Here is a 20,769-nt window from a genome sequence, read left to right as displayed (position 1 = left end):
CAGGCATGTAATACCATGAATACAAATCTAAATATAAAATTCTAGTTTCAGAACAAAGTTTTTCAGATTTGACGCAATTTATTTCATGGCCAGAAGATAGCTTTCTTAATAAAATACTACATTTTTTAATTAGTTCGGCGTCTAATCCTGTAATCTCTCCGCTCTTTTCTGGATTTAGAAACAACCTGCGAGCTGTGTTCCCATCATTTGTATTGCCATTTTGAGGTTTTGGTTTGTCTACAATAAGTCCCATTTGTTTTTTAAACTTTTGTTTGATTTCTTCCGAACGTTGTTTGATACGACACTTATCCTCATTGCTTCTAGCTTACCACTTTTTTATGTCCGAGCGGTAGCTAATGTGTAGCAAGCATTCAAAGGTACGGATCCAAGCATGCAAGATAGATTTGCTTCTAGCTTGCCACTTTTTTATGTCCGAGCGGTAGCTAATGTGTAGCAAGCATTCAAAGGTACGGATCCAAGCATGCAAGATAGAAAAACCAAAACTGTAATTTTCTTTTTTATCAACTATGTCTTTTAATTCACCATTCATCATTTTAGGAGTTGGACCACAAATATAACATTTTTGTGTTGAACGCGTGTCAGTTAAAGCATTGCATACTTTTGCGTCTGTAATCGTAAGTAACAGATTGTGTTTTACAATAAATTTAAATTCACCAACAGTACAGTGTTGGAAGAAGTTCAGATATTTCTTTCAAAACTTTGTTAGTTTCTGTTATAGTAAATTCATGTGTTTCTTTTGGAAAGATGAATTTAATTGGTCGGCTATAAAGTGTTGATGATGGCCGGGGATTTTGCCAAATAATATCATGACAATCATCACTCAATGTCAATGGTACAAATGCAAATACAAACAGAAAATCATGATTAGCATCGAAGCTCTGAAATCTTTGTTTGTTGGTACTATAGCCAGAACTTCCGTCATATTCCCATTTGTTTATTAATGTAAGTGTTTTTGTGTTGTTATTAACCGTTCAGTTGCTTTATTCAATATGGCTTGAAGCTTAATTTCAGCCAGGATGTATGTGGATAAAATTAGTTACATGTTTTTAAAATTAAAATACGAAAAATAAATTACAACTTTTATAAAGTGTTTTTAAAGTCTACAGAACACTGGTTATGCCACTTATTTGAATTAAATTTTCAATAAAATACAAAGTACATACCCTCTAAAGTAAAATTCATTGCAACAGTCGTAATTATTATTCACAATAAGTTTTCTATAAACTATTCCTTCACTGCAAAATTGCAACAAATTTGACAACAAAAATACATTTTTCTTTAAGTGTAGCTAAAGCGGTAACAATTCAATACTTAAAAACACGTGCACGAAATAATACTTGGAATTTTTCTCTAGGGAGTGTTCAGAAATATCATGGGATTATCTACTAATTTATTTCTTGAAATGACTTTTTTCCACCTAGCTTGTATTAGATGATTCACTGTGCACCGGTTACATTCACGTCATACTAACTTTACGGTATACTTTACCGTATACTTGGCATACTAAAAATTAGTATTCAGATTCGTATACCTGTTTACTTTAATTTGTGAAATATTTACGGACTGAATTGATAGTTTGATAACTATATTATCTTAATGAATTAAATTACAGGACCATGTCTATTATTTGACGAGTAAAATGATGTTTTGTCATTTATGAGTAAAATGGTTGCTATTGTCATTGCCGGTGACCAGACAAACTCGAGAGAAGTTGTTCTTAAGAAATGAGATGATTATCTTCTGAGAATCGATCAGAATCAATGACTACCTGGAAATTCCATTGCAGTGTGCCGGGTTTTTCAACTGTTAGATAAAAAACATTACTGTATTAATCAGAAATGCATTTGAGTTATGTAATCATGATTTTAGGAACTAAACCACACTGTGGTAAATCAATTTTATTTGTTTAAAACCAAATATACCAAATATAAAACTTTACTATTTATAGCTCTTAAATTTTTTTTTTTTTTTTTTTTTTTTTTTTTTTTTTTACAATTTAAAATATGAAGCTCAAAGTTTTTTTTATGTGTGTTGTATTCTTTATGCAAAATCACAGTTTTAATCGGATCATTACTAAGTTTTGAACAGACCCCATATTTTCCCAGGGGAAGGTCATAATCTGTTTTTCGTCCCATATTTTTGGCTCAAGGGGTACTTTACTTACTAGGGTCACCCTGATTTATTTACATAAAGTACCCCGAGGAGTCAGAAATTAACCAAGTTACCAAGTTTACCAAAAGTTGCTCACCACGGTTTGTTTGTATAACAAAATTCTCACGGTATTGTGCTCACATCCTATGATGCTGTAACTTTACTCTGATTGTACTCTAATTTATTACACAGGGTAACCCAAGGAGGCTATATCTCACAAAATCTCTTAAGCATAAGTTGTTACCAGTGACAATTATTGTGACTGCTCCATAAAATCTTTTTAAGTATTATATGGAGATTTTCTTTTTTATCCCAGGTAACACCGTGTACTGACCAGCTAAAGCTTCATAAAACTTAATTCTTATCCAATGTTCATCAATTTCAAACTTTTTTTAAAATTCGGTGCATAATATCTTTTGCAAAGTTAAGCTGTATTTGACTTAATAATAAATTATCATCTTGTAATTTTCATCTCGTATTATCATCTTCATCATTTTCTTTTTTTATTTGTAAGGTAATATATAGTGATTATCAAATAATTGTTTCTCAAATAAACATAACATTTAACAACTTTTCTGGTTCCATATTTGTTCAGCTTAAGATTTAAAGAAAAATGTGAGAAAGAGAAAATTGAAGTTTCTTTATATATCTAGTTTCTTTTCGATATCTATTTAATGGTAATCAATCAAGAAACTTAAAGAGAAAAGAAAAGTAATACTTGTATTTACGGTTTGTTCCGTTCGGGACGCACTCACGTAAAAATTTTGATATGAACATCACTACTTGAAGGTCAACTTGAGTGTAAGCAAACTTAACAAACAGTTCTCTTGTATGAGAATGCGCTAAATGGAGCAATTGTATAAACTAGCCTAATTCTTAAAGCATTAAACTTAGACTTTCGCAAAAGTCAAAAGCAATTCCTGGAGTTATTCTCTTCCTCGTTCCTTGAAACACTTCTAATTAAAATAAGCCTCGATAGAAATATACGTTTAACAAATGATCTTTTTTTGGTCTAAAATGGCAGGCAACATTATTAAAATAAGAAATCAAACAGTTCATACACAGCCATCTGCATTTATCAGTATAAAGGCGTATGAAATAAGTTTGTATGAAACAATTCATTAGGATAGTCTTAGTTTGTTCTGGTACCAAACCACTGCGCGAAACAGTCGACATGAAGGTCATCCTTCTGTTCTTTTTACAACCTGTAAGGTCACTTGTTTTAGCAGAATATCTAACTGTAACAACTAACGGGTGTCTTTTAGTTAATAAAGAAAATGTTCGGCTATTATAAAAGGAATCAACATTTTTTTTACTTTTTAATATACCTGAAGCGATTTGTTTAGCTTGAATACTTCCTAGTTCCCTACAGAAGCAGCAAAGGGCGCTTCCTTAAAGAACAGGAGCCAATTATACATTTTTTTTTACTAAAACTAAAATATTTTAAGTCCAAGTTGAAGGATAATTTGTTTTATTTAATATCATCTTTTGAAAGAACTTAAGAAGTTTTACACTCGTTTTTTGAAAATTAACTTTTTTTAAAACTCATTCTCCAAATCCACTTTTTAATTCATTTATCACTTTTTTTTAGGGCTCAATCACCCAATTAATTAGTGTACTGGTATTTTTAGCGTTGCATGAATAATTCCTGTGGATCTGTGTTATAATCAACAAACTGCAAGCGCCTTAACAGTATTTTAAACTGGTTTTTCTGGAGAATGTCAATGATTAAACAATAAATACTTTGAATCTGCAATTTTATAACACCAATATGTATCTGTACCCCACTTCATTTATGACACTCAGACACTCTCCTCCTTTGTATAATGTTTGCAACTGCAGCCTTAATGTGAACGTTTCTATAAATGTATAAGAAACAAAATGCAGCAGTAGTAATTTCTACTATGGTAAAGATTAAATAAGACCTCCAAGAAAATATTTACAGAATGTCGTACTAAATGTTAAAATATTAACTTTAAAATAACCACAAAAAAAATTTTTATAAAAAGAGCATTGATTTACTGTAAATAAATATAATATAAGTAGGACATGTTTTGATGCTTAGGCACGTATTTTGAACGGCCAATTCATTTAAGCCTTGCATCATATGTAAATTTAAAGTACTTATAAAAAGGTCCTCGAAGTCAATTTGTGAGTGAGCCGACGATAACTCTTAATTTAAGGTCGAAAAATGTTGAATAACAAACAGTAATATATTAATTACCGAAACTGATTGCTTTTTACATTTACCTAGAAGCATTACATGTCACCATATCAATCTCTCTATTGAGAATGTTAGCAAAACAAAGCATTTCTTTTTTAAAAAACTTTTCAAAAAATTCACTTCTGTTAAAACAAATAAGGTAAAATTATCAAACAAAACACTTGAAGATAAGTTTATGCGTAATTTAATAAGGGAGTGTATGGAGGTAGGAGCTAAATTTGACTTAAAAGACAATTGTAAGAAAATTAAAAAAAGATTACGAACTAAAATTGTAAATTGTAAGATTTTACAAAATCTTCATCTTCAATAAGATGAAAAATCTACTATAAAAAAAAAACATAAAAAGTCATGTATAAGATGAAATAAAAAGTACTTAAGCCAAAATTAAAAGTAAAATAAAAATTCCTCTAAAACTTTAACTTCAGAGAAAAATAAACTGATATTTAGACTTAATACACTGCAATCAACAAGTTTAAATCTCTACTCGTGCGTTGTTCCGATTTATCTTCTGCGCATGCGTTGTTCCGATATCGGATGTAAAATGAAAACGCTTTTAAAAATATCCTAAACGTGCTTTGTTGAAAGTGTGACATCGTCTTCATTTTTAAAGCATTTTAAAATCAAAGAGAAACAATAGTCTACAATATCATATTCTAAATAAACTTCAGACTGATTCTTAAAGTCTGTTCTTGCAACAAGTGCAAGAGCGCTTCCGTATGTTTTTCCAAACACGTTATTACTTTTCTTTTTTTTTGAAATATTGTACGTAGAAAGAAGGTCTTTGTTTTTTTCACTAATAGCTCTGGAAATATCCTCATAAAAAAAACTTACTGAAATATCATTGGCCAAAGGACCGAGCTGGAAACGTTTGCTTTTAAACCCGTCATAAACTATGGTTTGTTCACCTCTTTCCACCGTAAACTTGTAATACTAAATAGCATTGGAATGCAAAGAAGGAAAGTCGTCACAAATGAAGATGACGTCGCCTTTCTTTATATCTTTTCCTTTTTTTAGGAAAATTTTCAAGTTGTCATTCTCAATTCCTGACATATGAACTTGGTATTGGAATAATAAAATATACTTAGAAACAAAGCAAGCTTGTTTATAAAAAATGTCTCACATTTATTAAGGGACTTAATTGTGAATATTTAAAAACCGAAAAAAAAATTAACGAAAATGCAAAGAAATTATAGCAACCTAAAAACAAAAAGTGAGCAAAATAAAGTTTTGAATTGACAAGTTATACAGAAAATGGTTTTGATTATCCCATTCATTTTTAACGCATTTTGAAATCATATTTTCTAAGACCCTGTTGGTAATAATGCTAAAACATATAAAAGTATACAAAACAAAACAAACTACAAGCCTTTTTCATAATCAAATTACGTTAATATCTTTAGATTTTGTTTTTCAAACTTGTCTAAAGATTTAATTTTTACAGGAAACTCAATACCAGTCATTAATTTTATTCTTATGGTTTTTAAGACTGGTATCAATTTGTTAATTATTTTGATCTTTAGGATATTTCGCTCTCAATACAGACCATCTCTATTCAAGTTTGAAAAATTCTCAATAATGCTCAAAAATTCTCAATAATGAGTCATAGTATCATGCAGCTCCTTTAAAAATGTAGCTTTTAAAATTTCAGTTTTAAACATAGTTAGTTCATTGTTTTTGTTTTTTTTGGCGGGATAAATAGAAGCACGTAACAGTGGTGTATTGGGATCAGAATGAAATTCAGCATCCGCTTTTACAAAGTAAAATTTACCTTACCTGCTTTTTTTATTACACATTTTAAACTATCTTCACCTTCAATTTTGAGTACCAACATCGTTAAATAAAAACATTTGCAAAGTTTTTCAGAACAGAGTTTTCTTTTTTGATTGGAAATATTCTTGAAAGCTTTTGTTTATTTTGCTTTTTTTATATTTTTTTAAATCTTTAACGAGCTGTTTTTTGTATGCCATGGTTAATATCTCTTCTCTTTGTATTTTCTTATCAACATCATCGAACCACCTATCTTAATGAAGAACATTTGATTTGTTCGATGTTTGATCTCATTTCTTTTTGTCTTTAATACTTCAGGTTTGAGGTGAGTGATAGTGATACATCAAGTTTACCATCAAATACAATTAAATCATTCTCGACTTGTTACATTATATATATATATATATATATATATATATATATATATATATATATATATATATATATATATATATATATATATATATATATATATATATATATATATATATATAGTTATGTTATATATTATATTATATATATAGTTTTATATATAGTTTTATATTATAATATAGCTTAGGCTTCTTTAACTTTTGTTTACCAGTTAGACCTGTTAGACCAGTTAGACATCGATCTTCTGTCGTATCTCGTAATTCTTTTATCGTTAGCATTTTATCGACACTTACGTGTTTTTGATCTAGTTGATCTTTTTGAAGAAAATGGGTTGTTAGCGCTTATAGCGTCATTGTGAGGAGAACTACAACCATCATCTATTTAATTAACTCACCTTTTCTTAGTTTTGGATAACCAGTTATACCAGTTATATACTATATACCAGTTATATAGTATATAACAGTTATATACTATATAACAGTTATATAGTATATAACTATATAACCAGTTATACAGTAGTTAGATAACCAGCCTAAGCTCTTCGCAACACTTCGAAATTCTTTTACCGTTGGCATTTTCATTAAATACATTTATTTGTTACACTTTCAATAAATATATTTATTTGTTAAAGAACTTTTAAAAATCATTTGCAAAATGTTTTTGAAATTTTCAAATCACTTATGCTTTTGCGTTAGAGAAATTTTCATTTGATGTGTAAAATGAAATTTTTAAGCACTGTCAATCCTAATTGCATATTTGTAATTCTATACTCAAACGATATCGTTCTAAGTCCTTTAACTATTAGTTGAGAAGTTTTGTACAAGCGAGGAAAACTAAATTCTTCACCAGTTTCAATAAGCACGATTTCTGATTTTTTCTTGCTTCGCTCAACAATTGATAAGATTGTTTGACTTTCTTTAAGAACTGATTTTATAGATTTTTTATGTTGGATTCTTTTGAAGTTCACCTTTTGTGTCTTGCAAGTCTAACAAACTTTTATCTCTGAGTAGGCCTATAATTTTTTATTTAAATGTGACCAACATTTGATCTTGTTATCTCTGAATATTTCTTTCCACTCTTCTAGCTTTACTACTTTAGAGCGGATTTCTAGGAAAAAGATGCGCTTAAAAGTTTTTATTTGTTTGAGTCTGTCAAAAATCCTATTGTTTCTTATTTATTTCAGGAAAAGTACTGAAAGACCTTAGTACCAATTAAAGGGTTTAACTTGAGTATTACAAAGGAATAGGGTCTGGTAAAGTTGACAAGTGGAATGCTTTCTGAATTGTCCCCCTCAATCATCCAAGGTGGTTAACTCTTGTTATTCGCATTATCTGTTTGTGTACAAGAGACAATTAATCAAACCAGTCTTTAAAAAAATCTAGCCGGCTTTATGGCTCAGGTTTATGCTCCAGCATACTTTGAAATGAAGATATCATCTAACTCTTCTTTTCTTCTTTCTTCTGCTATCTTCTGCTATCTTTCAAAAATGTTCTCCTATTTAGTAATGTGATGAGAAACATTAAAAACGACAAATTTTCCCAAAGACCTGAAAACATTTATGCAATTATCAAGTAGAATAAAAAGAAAGATGAAAGTGTTCATGGCCATAACCACCGAGGAGGTCAGGGTGGACAATCCCCCCTCAAAAAGATTTTTTAAAAAAAACGTTTTCTTAAAAGATTCTAGAATATATCAAAAGTATATACCAATATAAAATACATAATAACTATTAATAAATAATACATAATAATACATAATACAAAAAAATACATAATAGTTATTAATAACTAAAAACACTAATATGTACTAATACAACATAAATATATACAAATCGATGTATGTGCATAAGTTAAGTAAACCATATTATAATAAAATTCTTATAAACGTGTGATCAAAATTATGTGAAGACAACCAGTGAATAGACTTTATAATGATGTCACAATGACGTTATTAAGTTTTTCTTGGTGTCATTTGACATAATTTGTTAATTTTAATATATATTTTTTCGTTGTATATAGCATTAACACCTACTCTTTGGTGCCTAATAGACGTCCTCCCCCCCCCCCCCCCGCTAATTAAATTTTTCAAAAATTTTCCACCCAGGACATTCTTATTCCAACCCCCCCGGCTATTAAATTTTAGAAAAAATTCCATCCAAGATAATTTTTTATAAAAATTTTCTTTTTTAAAAAAAAAGAACGTTCTATTTTCTTCTTTCTATCGTTACGTCATTATTCTTTAAAAAGAAATTTTCTTTTTTCTATCGTCACGTCATATCATTTACAGTACTTATTTACTTGTATACGTTGTAATATCAGAGTGTAAGAACGAAATGGCGACTAAAAAAATAATTTTTAAAAGGACAGAAAGAAGCCAATATAGTAACGTAGAAAAAATGGAGCTTGGAAAAGTTGTGGAAAAGTTCAAAGAATAGTACAATGCCGAAGTGATAAAAAACAAAGGAAAGACGAAATACGATGCAAAAGGAAAACGACACGTGCCAAAAAACCGACAACTGGATATGTTGCAAAGTCTGTCCGATTCTTTTATACTGATTTGGTCGATGCAAAAGGTGACGACCCTGAATTCGTAAAAGCAGTTAAACTTGCATCCCGTTCATACAACGACCTAGAGCGTTTGCAAGATCCTTCCTCTTGTCCACCGAAAAAATCGCGAGGAGCTGGTGCTGGTCGTAAAGTGAAGGTCCCAGAAGTTAGAGTAGCATTATTCCACTGGTTCGTAGACGTGAGAGAATCGTTGAAGGGACGTTTGCCGCAACGTTTGTTCAAGCTGAAAGCACAGCAACTTTATGGCGAATGGCTCATTCAAAACTCAGTTCTTGAACAAGAGAAACTCAAACTTAGTAATAAATGGATTAAATCCTGGGAAAATGAATACGGAGTCAGCTTAAGGAAGCCAAACAAACGCTATTCAATCAAGAAAGAAGATCTTCTGATAAGACTTCGTGATTATCTCCAAAATGTCTGGGCAGTTCGAAAGTTCTTTATCGAGAAATATGGGGTTGATCCTCCTATTATAAATGGGGACCAAATGTACCTCTACAGAAATGAAAGTTCACAGGAGAAGACAATATCGTTTAAAGGTGAAGAAACATCTGTTAAGGAAAATCATAATCTTTCCATACATTATAAATGAAAAAGCTTGAAGTAGTTTGTGTTCAAATACAAAGAAATGATTTAAAATAATACAAAAGTATAGAAAGGTTATATAAAAAAAGTATATAAATGATGTAGAAAAATGATAGGAAAAAAAGATATAAAAATGATTTTAAAAAAATGTAAAATTACAGAAAAAAAGAATATAAAAAAAAATAAATTTGTAGTGAATTGATATAAAAGAATATTCGAATAGGAATTTGTGATTTAGACTCTTTAGCTTTTGTATTCGATGACATTTGAGCAATTGGTTTGCAAAGTCTGGGTGTGAAGAATTTCTTTCTTATCTGCCTAAGTACCTCTTGAAATTGAAATAAAGAGCTTCAAAGTTAGAATCCAAAATCTTGCCAAAAAATGCTGAAAAAATCCTCAGACACTTTGAGAGTGTAAATGAAACCAAGAACTTGCATAGTTTTCTCTTTCAGAGAGTTCTTACAATTTCTAAACCTCCCTGAAGCTTCGTTCCCATTGAAATGATCAAACATAGTTGCATGTCATTCCAATTGCAGTGATTACTTAGTATGAGTTGTTGTCTTTGTGGAGTAACCCATTTGATGGTGTTCTCCAAAAAGTATCTTTCTAATGGCATAATTAAATTTTTTAAATCACGTATCACTTTCTTGAAATATGCTAAAAGGTTTGAACTTTGTGGTATGTGTTCATTTATAAGTAACATCGAAATAATCCTAATATGTATATTAATATAATATTTTAGATTTTCTTTAAAAAAAAAAAAAAAAGGGTTAAAAAAGTTGTCATTATTTTGTGCAGATTTCAGAGTTAATTAACTTTCTTAAAGCAACAGCGGCTAACACTGGTTTGTGAAATATCCACTAAGTTTCTGCCCAGCTTACACACATTTTAGAAAACTTGGCTGTTAAGTTTGTACCGTGTTCTGCGTACATAGGAGTTTAATTTTTTAATCAAAACAAGATTTTTCATTTGAATTTTAAAATTACTTGTCACGGACTCCTATTGATGTATAAAAGTGAAGATACAGATCACACGAAAACAGTGATGAAAGTTTAAAAAGCAACGAGCTTTGTGTGTTAATTGGCACTCTCAATTATAATTAATTTTAATTTATCAGTTTAGTAATTGAAGATCGAAGGGGAAAAAAGTCGCATCTTTAAAATTTGACTATTTTACGGTGGAATTTAATAGAAAAAGAAGAAAAAAAAAAAAAAAACTACTTCGGATACAGAACCAAAACTTGTATTTAAATCATGAGTTGAACAAATCCATCTCAATCATCTGAAAGTTTTTGGGTAAACCTGTCACACCTTCACTTGCCAAATTCAAAATAGATATCGTCAATGATCCATTAAACACTAGATTCGTTTCTAAATGTACAAGTGCAACATACCAACAAAGAACGTAACTAAAAGTATTGTTTCACTCAATTCCCCTCCTCGTTGCAAGTTGAGAAAAGTAAAAATCAATCATATAATCATACTCAGAGGGCTGAGTCCTAAAGTCAGGACTCAAATCCTTAAGTTGAGTAGGAGATTCGCTGAGCTGTTCGTTAAGCTGTTCGCTCGGATGTTCGCTGAGCTGTTCGCTGAGCTGTTCGCTTGGATGTTCGCTGAGCTGTTCGCTTGGATGTTCGCTGAGCTGTTCACTTGGATGTTCGCTTTGCTGTTCTCTTTGCTGTTCGCCTTCTTCCACACGAACTGAGATATACAAGATAATTTAGTTGCATAAATACTTAGTCTTAGTACTAATCTCAAAAAGTGAATTGCATACCTGAGCATGGGGTGATGATGCATTTAATAATCCAGTTGGTGACAAAATGATGAATAAATAAAAATAAAATTGCAGCACATGTTATAGCGGATAACGATAGTTGGAGAAAGTGATAATCACTTTCTATAAGAAAACATGCTTTAGAAGATTTCTTTGGATTATGCGGACAACCTATTGTATAATTACTCTTGATGCTTTCCCCGATTATATTTACTCCGACTGTGTAAATCCTATATCTTGTGCTCTTCAGAAAATTTAACAAAACCCAGGGGTGCTCAGGATACTTTGCTGATTTATTAAGTAATTCCTTACTACCTGTAAAAAAAAAAAAAAAAAAAAAAAAAAAAAAAAATTAAACAGGTTAACTTAAACAATATCAATTATAAATTAACACATACAAAATGCTGTTTTTACATACAACTAACCCAACTGATATTTTGCAGACAGAAAATAACATTAAATCATAAATACAATTATTACCTGCTTGTTGGTAGTAAACAAAATATTGGCTGGGGAGGTCACCGCTATAATTTTTTGGAAGACTAAATGTGACATTTAGAACTGTTTCGCTTAACGAGACTACTTTAGGTGCAGCTGGTTGACCTGGTGCTATAAATTTATTAAAAGTTAGCCATTTAGTAATTTTGGTAGAATCGATAAAATTGTATATGTAACAAAGTAGATGAGGCTTACCTCCAGGCAATCCAACACAAACACTTTTGATAACCCAGGGTTTCCCTTTGCCAGATAGAGTTCTCATCGCTACCTCAATTGTGTAGTTAGTTGACCCCTTTAAGTCTGTTATGTAGACCTCACTCGACATAGCACTTAGTGTGATTGCTTTCTTAGAGGAAGAATTACCATGCTGGTAGTATTGCACAATATAAGAAAATAGAAATTCATTTTTCATAAGTGTTACTGGCTTCCATGTCAGATAGACAACAGCTCCAAAAATTCTTACTGTTCCATGTGGCATATCAACATCTATACAAAAAAATTACTAAAACTCTTAAGAACATGCAGTATTTTTTTCAGCCAGATAATTGTAATTTACAGCTCAATTAGACTTTTAAAAAAAAAAAAACCATTAACCTGATGGTTTATCCAATGTTCTAATATGGATATATCCACTTAAAGGGCCAGGTACGTTTCCATTTAACATACTTATTGCAATTTTGTAATTGGTTGCTGGCATCAAACCACATACAGTTGCACTGCTAACCGCTAATACAGTGTAAAAATTTTCTTCTAAACTGCTACCATTTCTAGACAACTTTTCACAGAATACCTAATTTAAAACAGAATTAATATTACATCAATAATATTATTAAATAAAAAGCTTTATTATAATAATTAAAAACTCACCCTGTAGTTTGATACAGATGGTATATTATCCCATAGCAAATCAACACAAGAGTGTGACACTGAATGCTCTCGAAAGTTACTGACAGCTACAAAGGGAGCTTTTTAAAAACATAAAACAAATGATTATAGTTAGCTTGCAAAATAAGCAACTTAAAAAATTTGTTGATGATAAAATTTAAGTATAACTAAAACTTTATCATACATAAAAATTCTGTGTATATTTGTAATAACAGTCAATAACTACCTTGTCCTCTCAAGGTGATATTGAGCTCTACTGTTTCTGGGTTTCTACCATAGTCATTGGCTGCAAAAACTTTCACACTATATTCATTACCAATGCTGCTATGAGGTATTTCAACCTCAGTAATGTTTCCATTAACCTTGATTTGATTGTCTATAGCTTCACCATATTTTGTATAGTTTATTACTAACAAAAAACCAGGCCCAGGTTGGTCCAAGGGATCCAACTTCTGAAATGAAAATAATGTAGATTAATAATTACATGGGAAATTTGCTAATAATAGATTGATGTTAAATAAAAATTTGTTCGAGGTGATAATAAAGAAGCACTTTACAAAAACAAAATATTTCTTCGAGTGCACAAAATATAGGATGTTGCCTGCAAATCTGTAAGGTATTAGCTTTTCAAGTTAATTCCCAGCCAGGTATTTAACTGAAAAATCTCATCCAGTACACCAATCATGAGCTTGAGAGATGTGCACATAGTAAAAGTTGCTTCTTTATTTTCATGTTTATCATATCTAAGACTACATAAGAAACTCAATAGTGAGCACACCCCACCATATAACCTTAATTTAGAACTAAACTCAAACACTTAAAAGCTAGCAAATCATTCTTCTAGCCACTAGTTTATCAATAGGTCTAAAAAATACTATAAAGTATCAAAATTGCCTATTAAATCACTACTTAACCAATTGGATCCTAAAAGCTGAAGATTTTGTTTCATAGTGTCTATTATTACAACATGATTTATTTTTTAATATGTAAACTAGTGTGACAATCTCTTTTCAGTTTCTTTATTCCAAATGTATAAAACAATTAACACATAAACATTAATTTAAAAAATAGCATACATCCCACTTGATCTTTAAACGTCCTTCTGATGTGGTGACTGGTCTTAGGTTTTGAGGATTTATTAAGGGAACTTTGAAGGAAAAAAAAAAAAAGTGAAATATAAAGTATAAAACACTAAAGAAACTTGGACAATCTTTTTTATTCTAACTACTCATGATTTCTATAAGTTATTCATAATTACCATTACAATTGACTACATGCAAATATAAATAGGCAGAATATATTTTTGGATATTTGGAGGTTACTTTCTCAAACTTAGATGTTATTTGGCTTTAGTTGGCAAAGTTAGAAAAAAATATTTTATAATATAATTCCAGCGTTTCTTAGATGTCGAGCATTATAACAACTATCTCTTAAAGCAGTTTAGAAAAAAAAGTACTTACAACCTGGCGGTGTAATACATATTTCACTAATAACATTCCCAGGACTACTTGCAATTATCTGATTATAAATATCATAAACTTGAGTGCTCACACGAAACACTAAGTGTGCAGAACGAGGTAGTTGCTTAAAATCCAACTCCACAGAGCTTTCAGAACATTCTCTAACAACTATTTTGTAAAAATTCCACACATCAGAATACTCTGGAGCATACTCTATATCATGCTCTGAAACATGCTCTGCAACATACCCTGTGGCATACTCTGCAGCATACTCTACAACAAACTGAGTTTTGGCTGAACTTTCCATAGATTTCCATGAGAGAAATGCATTTGCAGACTCACAGCTGCCACTTAAATTTAAGTCAGTGGGTGGAGCTAAAAGGTATTGAGTTATCAAATTAAGGTTTGCTAAAACAGACCTAAAAAAGATTTGAGTCTGTTATATGAAAGTGATTGATTAGAGGAAACTGTTGTGAGATTTTTGAAAATTTTAAGTGCTTGACAGTAAACATATAGATCACTATATAAACTAAAACTAAAGCAGACAGATAACTTACATATTATTTCAACAGCATCTGTAGAAATAATTTTGTTGCCATCCATACCAAAGACTTTGCAAAGATAGGTTTCTCCATCCATCTCTAAGATTTCTTCCAAATGTAAAATTTGACTAGGTTCAATCACTTGTCTTTTTGAATGTGTGTGATTTTGGCTGTCACGATACCATTCAAAAACTTCAGCCAGAGAGGGCTTATATATAGCATCACAAAGAAGTTGTGCTAGTGGAGTAAGCTCTTTGAAGATCCGATTCTTAGGATATTTGATGCTGAGTTTATCTATAAAAACATTAACTTTCAATCAATCAAATTGAAATTAAAATTTACTTAATAAAAACATATACCACAAAATTTTTTGCTCTCATTCTATCAGTTGACTGAATATTGATCTAAACCTTCACTTATAAATAGCAGAAAATCACAAAAAGATAATTCAAAAATTATTCATTAAAAAGATCTATTTCTAAAATTTTTCCAAATGTGTGAGGTTGATACGAAGGAAAACATTTTGTATGCAACAAAATCATTTTTAAGGATTGCTAGATGAATATGCTTAGAAAGACTAATAAGATAAACAATACCAATATCTATGACTACTTCTGATGCATTTTCTTTGATATCTAAGGGAGTACACTTGTTTTGTCTGACTTTTTTTTCTTGGCTTTCATTAGTTTTCAAATTTCCATTTTGGTGCACTACCAATCTACCTTCAGCTTTAGTAAGAGCATACTTAAAATACTTTTGAACAACTTTGGGATCAGGATGACCAAAAAGGCTGCAAAAGGTGGGTGAGTCTGGAAGAGTCTTTGAAAGGAGCACATGTTGAGATTTTTCTGGTATATTTGCTGGTAAAAAGTAAGTCCAATTAGTTTTTAATACTATAACTGCTTTTAATGACAAAAAAATATTGCTTTACTGTAAAATAAAAACACCAATTTAAATTTGTGTTTTTCAAATTTACTTTAATAAAGGGGAAAAAATACAACCATACCTTCAACATTAACAAAACCTGTTGATACATTTGCCCAAACACCTTTCTGAATATCATTCATTGTAACACACATGTAAAGGCCTGAGTGATTGAACTTTGCTAAGCTAACAGTCAAGTTACCACCATTTATTGTGAAATCACCACTAAATATAAAGAAGTTAAATTTTTATTTTAAACTTAAAAAGTAATTATATTAACAGTCTTCATAAAGCATCTGAACTAATTTTATAATTATCAACATAGTTCAAAAATTGTCAACATAGTTAACTTGCATAAAAAAACTAAACCTAGAATTTAATCTATTATAAAAAATTGTTGACAATGTTTTACATGTTATTTAAGCTATATAAATACATTCCACTTAAATATAGTTACATGTTATTAGAGCAATTTACTCTTTTTTAAGATGTTAAGAAAAAAAAACATTACTTTGTAGATATAAGAGTGTCATTGAGATACCAATCATAATAAGGAGCAGGGATTTCATTTGCAACACAGCTTAGTGTAAATGAGGTGTTGTAAGTCACAATACATGTCTCCAACTCTTTTATAAAGTGAGTACAACCTGAAAAATAACTTCAAAATAAGTTAAGCTGAAAAAAGACTTTTTATTAGTTGTTAATAAGTGTTACATTAAAATGTACTAGCAAAAGACTTTATGCTAAATTTGTTAATTGGTCAATTATATACAGTCAAAGAAAACCATACATGGATTTTAAGGGAGTCAATCATTTTACAGAAGAGAATTAAACTTACAAAGTAGTTAATACACTGAAAGCTATACTTCAAAACCATAGAAAAAATAAGGTCTATAGAAAAAATACAAAAACGCCATTAGTTGATGCCTATGAATATCTACAACCAGATTCTATGAAATAAAAATCTTCAAAGACCAGTGCTCCAAATAGTCTTGGAAGAGACTAAAGAGACTTGCACCCCTGACTCTTCAACTAAGTGCTGCATGATGTAGGAATAATCAAAACAGTTGTGAGAAGCGATTTTTAAATAAGACAGTGTAAACAGTGGCAAATTCTGAAAATTACTTAAAAACTAATTTTATCTAACACATAACTTGACCCTAAAAATGTGATTGGAACCATGAAGCAATAGGGTAAAATTAGAAGCATAAAGCCAAATTAGTCTGAAAATTGATCTGAAATAAACACAATAATTCAAAACTCCCCAGAACCCTATGGAACATTTCTAAGATTATCTGGACTAGCAAATTAAGACAGTCAGTCAAAAAGGGAAAAGTTATTTTTTAAAAGGAGTGGTTTAAAATCCATTACATAGAAAATTTGGCTCTGATGTTTGAAAGCTGAAGGACATCTGAAATGATTATCAAAAAATGAAACGTGAACTGTATTAAGTATTTGTTTGCATTTCATACAGCATACTTTTACAATAAATTTAGAAAGTTCAAAACTGTTAGATAAGCAATGAGCAGCACCATACTATAGATATTAAACTAAAAGAAAAATTTAGTGTTAAAAATTAGAATATCACATTTCTATAAGTTCTACAATTTTAGAAACAAAACTTAATATTAAATTTAATGCATGGTACATTTTGTGACTGACAATAAATTTCTTTATTGGTGATAGAAGTTGGAATGTCTTTTTACTGGAAAATTATTTAGCTCAATAGTTTATCTAAAATAGTATAAGATTAAAATGGTATAAAACTTAAAATGGTTAATTGAAATACTAAAAACATAAAAAAAAAAAAAAAAATTACCCAAACTACTTAAGGCATGTAAGAATGTTAACAGCCTCAGTTAGCATTTAGGATTTGACACAACATGAGAGGGAATGAGAATATGATAGCAGTGCACAGCATGTTGACCAGATACAACACCATGTAGAATTTTGGTCATCGGCCCCAACGCTCTTTATTTTTTGTTGTAGTTGTTTTTGTTATGTAAATGTTTATTTACAGCTTCTCGTTTAAATAAAGCGAATGCTCATCAGACAGAATAATCGGCACTTAACTTTCTGTATTAATATTTTAGGTAAAAGTGAATATTCCTAATCTCGGATTGTTTTTAGCGCGTTCGTTAAAGCGCATGTCTGCTGTAGATGAATTTGCTATTAAAATTATTTTAACAATCCGAAAAACAAAAGTGCCAGTAGCCGAACAAACTTCCAAATAAAAACCAATTAAATATTTTAAACTTAAACACAGTTTGTAAAATCTTGAATTTTTTGTTAAACCGATGTTAAGATATGAAATAACTCTAGTTTAAAAGTGTATGGGGCAATTACTTTCCATTAAAGCAACTAAATTGAAGAGTAAATGAAAAAATAACGCTAACGAATAGACATCGCTAAGTCATTTTTCAGCACAAAAGACCGCGAGTCCCAGCATCCATAAATGTCCAGAGTAGAGTGACTTAATCAAAATACCATTTTCAATAGCAGAATTATCTTTGATCTGAACTTTTTTAAAACGTAAAGAAAGTTTTATCTACCGATTTTTTTTTAAAGATAGAAGCAATTCAGTCATTTGAAAACAGATAATATTTTCTTTTTTAACTTTTCTGAAAAACTTTCCGGAGAGTTAAAGTTTTTATATCCAAGAATAGGTCAACAGAACGAGTATCGCGCGATTGCCAAAACTTAGTTGTCACTTCACGTTAGGAAATAGCTAATAAATTAAGGGTTAATAAAAATAGCAATACTACTTTTAGTAAACTTAAAAACTGTTTATAACTGATATTTTATTTTAAAATCGTTTAGACACGCAAAATGTTTTCATTTGTAATATTTATGACTAATCTAATTATTGCACATAAAACTTCTTTTTTTATATATAAAAAAAATAAAAAATAAAAAAAAAAATGCTATGCAAGAATTCTAAACAAACATTTGATACATACATGGAGAACTGTTTAAAAACATGCCAACGGTAAACCATAAAATAGATTGATACAACATTCTAAAAATAGAAAAGAAAAGCGTGGTGAAAAAGCTAAAACAGTAATTAACATTGTTTTCGTTTAGTACTTAATGAAAAAATATAACATTATAAATAAGAATAATCGCACCTGATTTGTGATTAAATACATTAATTCTGTAAAATTAAAAGTGGGTGTGGTATTTTATGGAATAACTTTAGATTTATAAATTGAGAACTGTTTAAATTAGTTTACATTGAATGCAATCGTTACACCACCAGCGCGTGACTAAAACGTTACAGCGGAAAGAAGACTTTCATTGTAACGGTGCAGTCTGCATGAGAAGCGCGAAGTCGTTTGTCAGTAGCAATCAAATTTAAACGTTCAGTACCTTAGGTAGGTTGGAAATGCAAATTCAGAAAGTAGAATAGCACTAACTTAGAGCTCTTTAAATCAAATTAACATAGGTTAGTGCTCTGGGAATGTAGCAATTTTAGCAAATTAAAAAGACTCGCCATTTCATTCACTGTTCACTTAGAAATCTATTACTGTTTTTATACCAGCTCCCAAATGCACAAGCGCATATCCAGCATCTGCACTAACAATTATTCACAAAAGTAATTGCTGACTCTACAGTAGGATAGAGTAAAATCTGAAATTCTTACTCGATCTTGCTGTCTATTCTTTTACAAACACAATAAATGAAAAGTTTAACGAAGAATCATCTCAATTAAACTTTACAATTAGAAAAGGCAGCAAATTTTATACATTTGCACTTGGAGTACAGTGTATTTGAATTTAGATCGCTTAACAGATCAATACCTCGGTAAGTTAACAAACGAGTAACGATTCAAAAAATTTTGAAATCTTTTCGCGTAAACGAAAAAAGAAATCAATTTAGAAAAATTAGCTCCGATAAAAAAAAAAAAAAAAAAAAAAAAAAACTAAGATTTGAAAATGTAACAGAAAATATACCAGAAATTCTCTAAAACTTGCGTCATTAAAATTATTCTAGTTACAATGATTATTTTCAGATTGTATGCCTACAAAAAATTGAGCTCGTGTTTTTGGATCACGCACATTATGGTATTCGAAACAAACTAAACGAGCGCCAGTTTAAAAATTCGCCTCTATCTTAAATTATCTTAAATTATCTTAAATACAATAAATTATGAGAAATAAAAACATAACTATTAAGAAGAAATTGTACAACTAAGATGATCCCGCAAAACAATTAATTAGAAACACTTACGTAGGATCGTGTGACTGAGCGCCACGTAGAAACTACCAGGAATGATCAAACGTAAATAATGAGCTGGTATAAATTCAAAAAAAAAAAAAAACTGGAACAGTGCAATTTGATTGGTAGTATTCTCGCTTTAAATGTGATTGGCTTGCTATTTTTAGAAAGGTTAAGGTAACCACGCGGTCGAAAATTAGCATCGCTCTTCCCAATTCTTCAGTAAAACTAAAAGAGCGGAGCGAAGTAAAGGTACACTCTAACCCTCTGCAATCCGTTGGTGACTATGTCAACATGATAAATTCCTTTGTAACTCGGTTAGCGACTATTGGTCTCCAGACACAAAAAAAAAATTCACTCTCTGGGTTTAGAATGGATCTGGATGTGGGGAGCTTTCACGAATTTTAGAAACTTTACAAGAAAGTATTTTTTTCTTTATAAACGTTCAATGAAAAAAGAGCTGAAAATAAGTTTACATCATTTTTCTATATCTTTCGGCTTCAGTTTGTATTTTGTATTAATCTAAGTTTTGTATTAAAAAATTGCTTTTTGTTTCGTACATCCAGATTCTGCATATATAAAAATTGAAAAGGATTGTTCTAAAGAAGATAATTTTAATGCTCTTGTTCTATACTTTTCTCGATCCTATGTCTCGATCCCTATCCTATCGATTCCTATTTAATATTAAGAAAAATATTTATATTAAGAAAAACGAACACTGTGAATATAGGAATTCGAAAGTCCGCTCACGTTTATTCGCAAAGATCAATTATGATCTTGATTTC

General features: G+C 30.2%; 1 protein-coding gene across 6 annotated transcripts; it reads right to left on the bottom strand.

Annotated features, from left to right (window-relative positions):
• Nucleotides 1–10,910: 10,910 nt before the first annotated feature.
• On the bottom strand, nucleotides 10,911–20,088 carry LOC149877742 (neuronal cell adhesion molecule-like). Of its 6 annotated transcripts, XM_090073482.1 has the most exons (17): nucleotides 19,997–20,088; nucleotides 18,727–18,785; nucleotides 16,278–16,413; nucleotides 15,849–15,991; nucleotides 15,439–15,702; nucleotides 14,858–15,136; nucleotides 14,301–14,675; nucleotides 13,917–13,987; nucleotides 13,067–13,292; nucleotides 12,823–12,920; nucleotides 12,550–12,745; nucleotides 12,151–12,441; nucleotides 11,938–12,066; nucleotides 11,458–11,772; nucleotides 11,311–11,384; nucleotides 11,168–11,274; nucleotides 10,911–11,054 (listed from the first exon to the last, which is right to left on the bottom strand). In XM_090073482.1, the coding sequence occupies exons 2-17, from the start codon at nucleotides 18,782–18,784 to the stop codon at nucleotides 11,036–11,038; spliced, it is 2,781 nt and encodes a 926-aa protein (XP_089929608.1). In that variant the 5' UTR covers nucleotide 18,785; nucleotides 19,997–20,088; the 3' UTR covers nucleotides 10,911–11,035. The 6 variants fall into 6 exon arrangements, with proteins under 6 accessions (XP_089929608.1, XP_089929607.1, XP_089929606.1 ...); XM_090073481.1 differs by having other exon boundaries at nucleotides 11,168–11,384; XM_090073480.1 differs by having other exon boundaries at nucleotides 10,911–11,274.
• Between the last annotated feature and the right edge of the window lie 681 nt (nucleotides 20,089–20,769).

This window comes from Hydra viridissima, unplaced genomic scaffold, assembly GCF_058129835.1.
Source record: "Hydra viridissima isolate aposymbiotic clone 2 unplaced genomic scaffold, HvirCarnegie_v1 scaffold_16, whole genome shotgun sequence".
Classification (NCBI taxonomy): domain Eukaryota; kingdom Metazoa; phylum Cnidaria; class Hydrozoa; order Anthoathecata; family Hydridae; genus Hydra; species Hydra viridissima.
The sequence above is the reverse complement of the archived record's forward strand: the minus strand, read 5'-3'. Positions and strand labels throughout refer to the sequence as shown.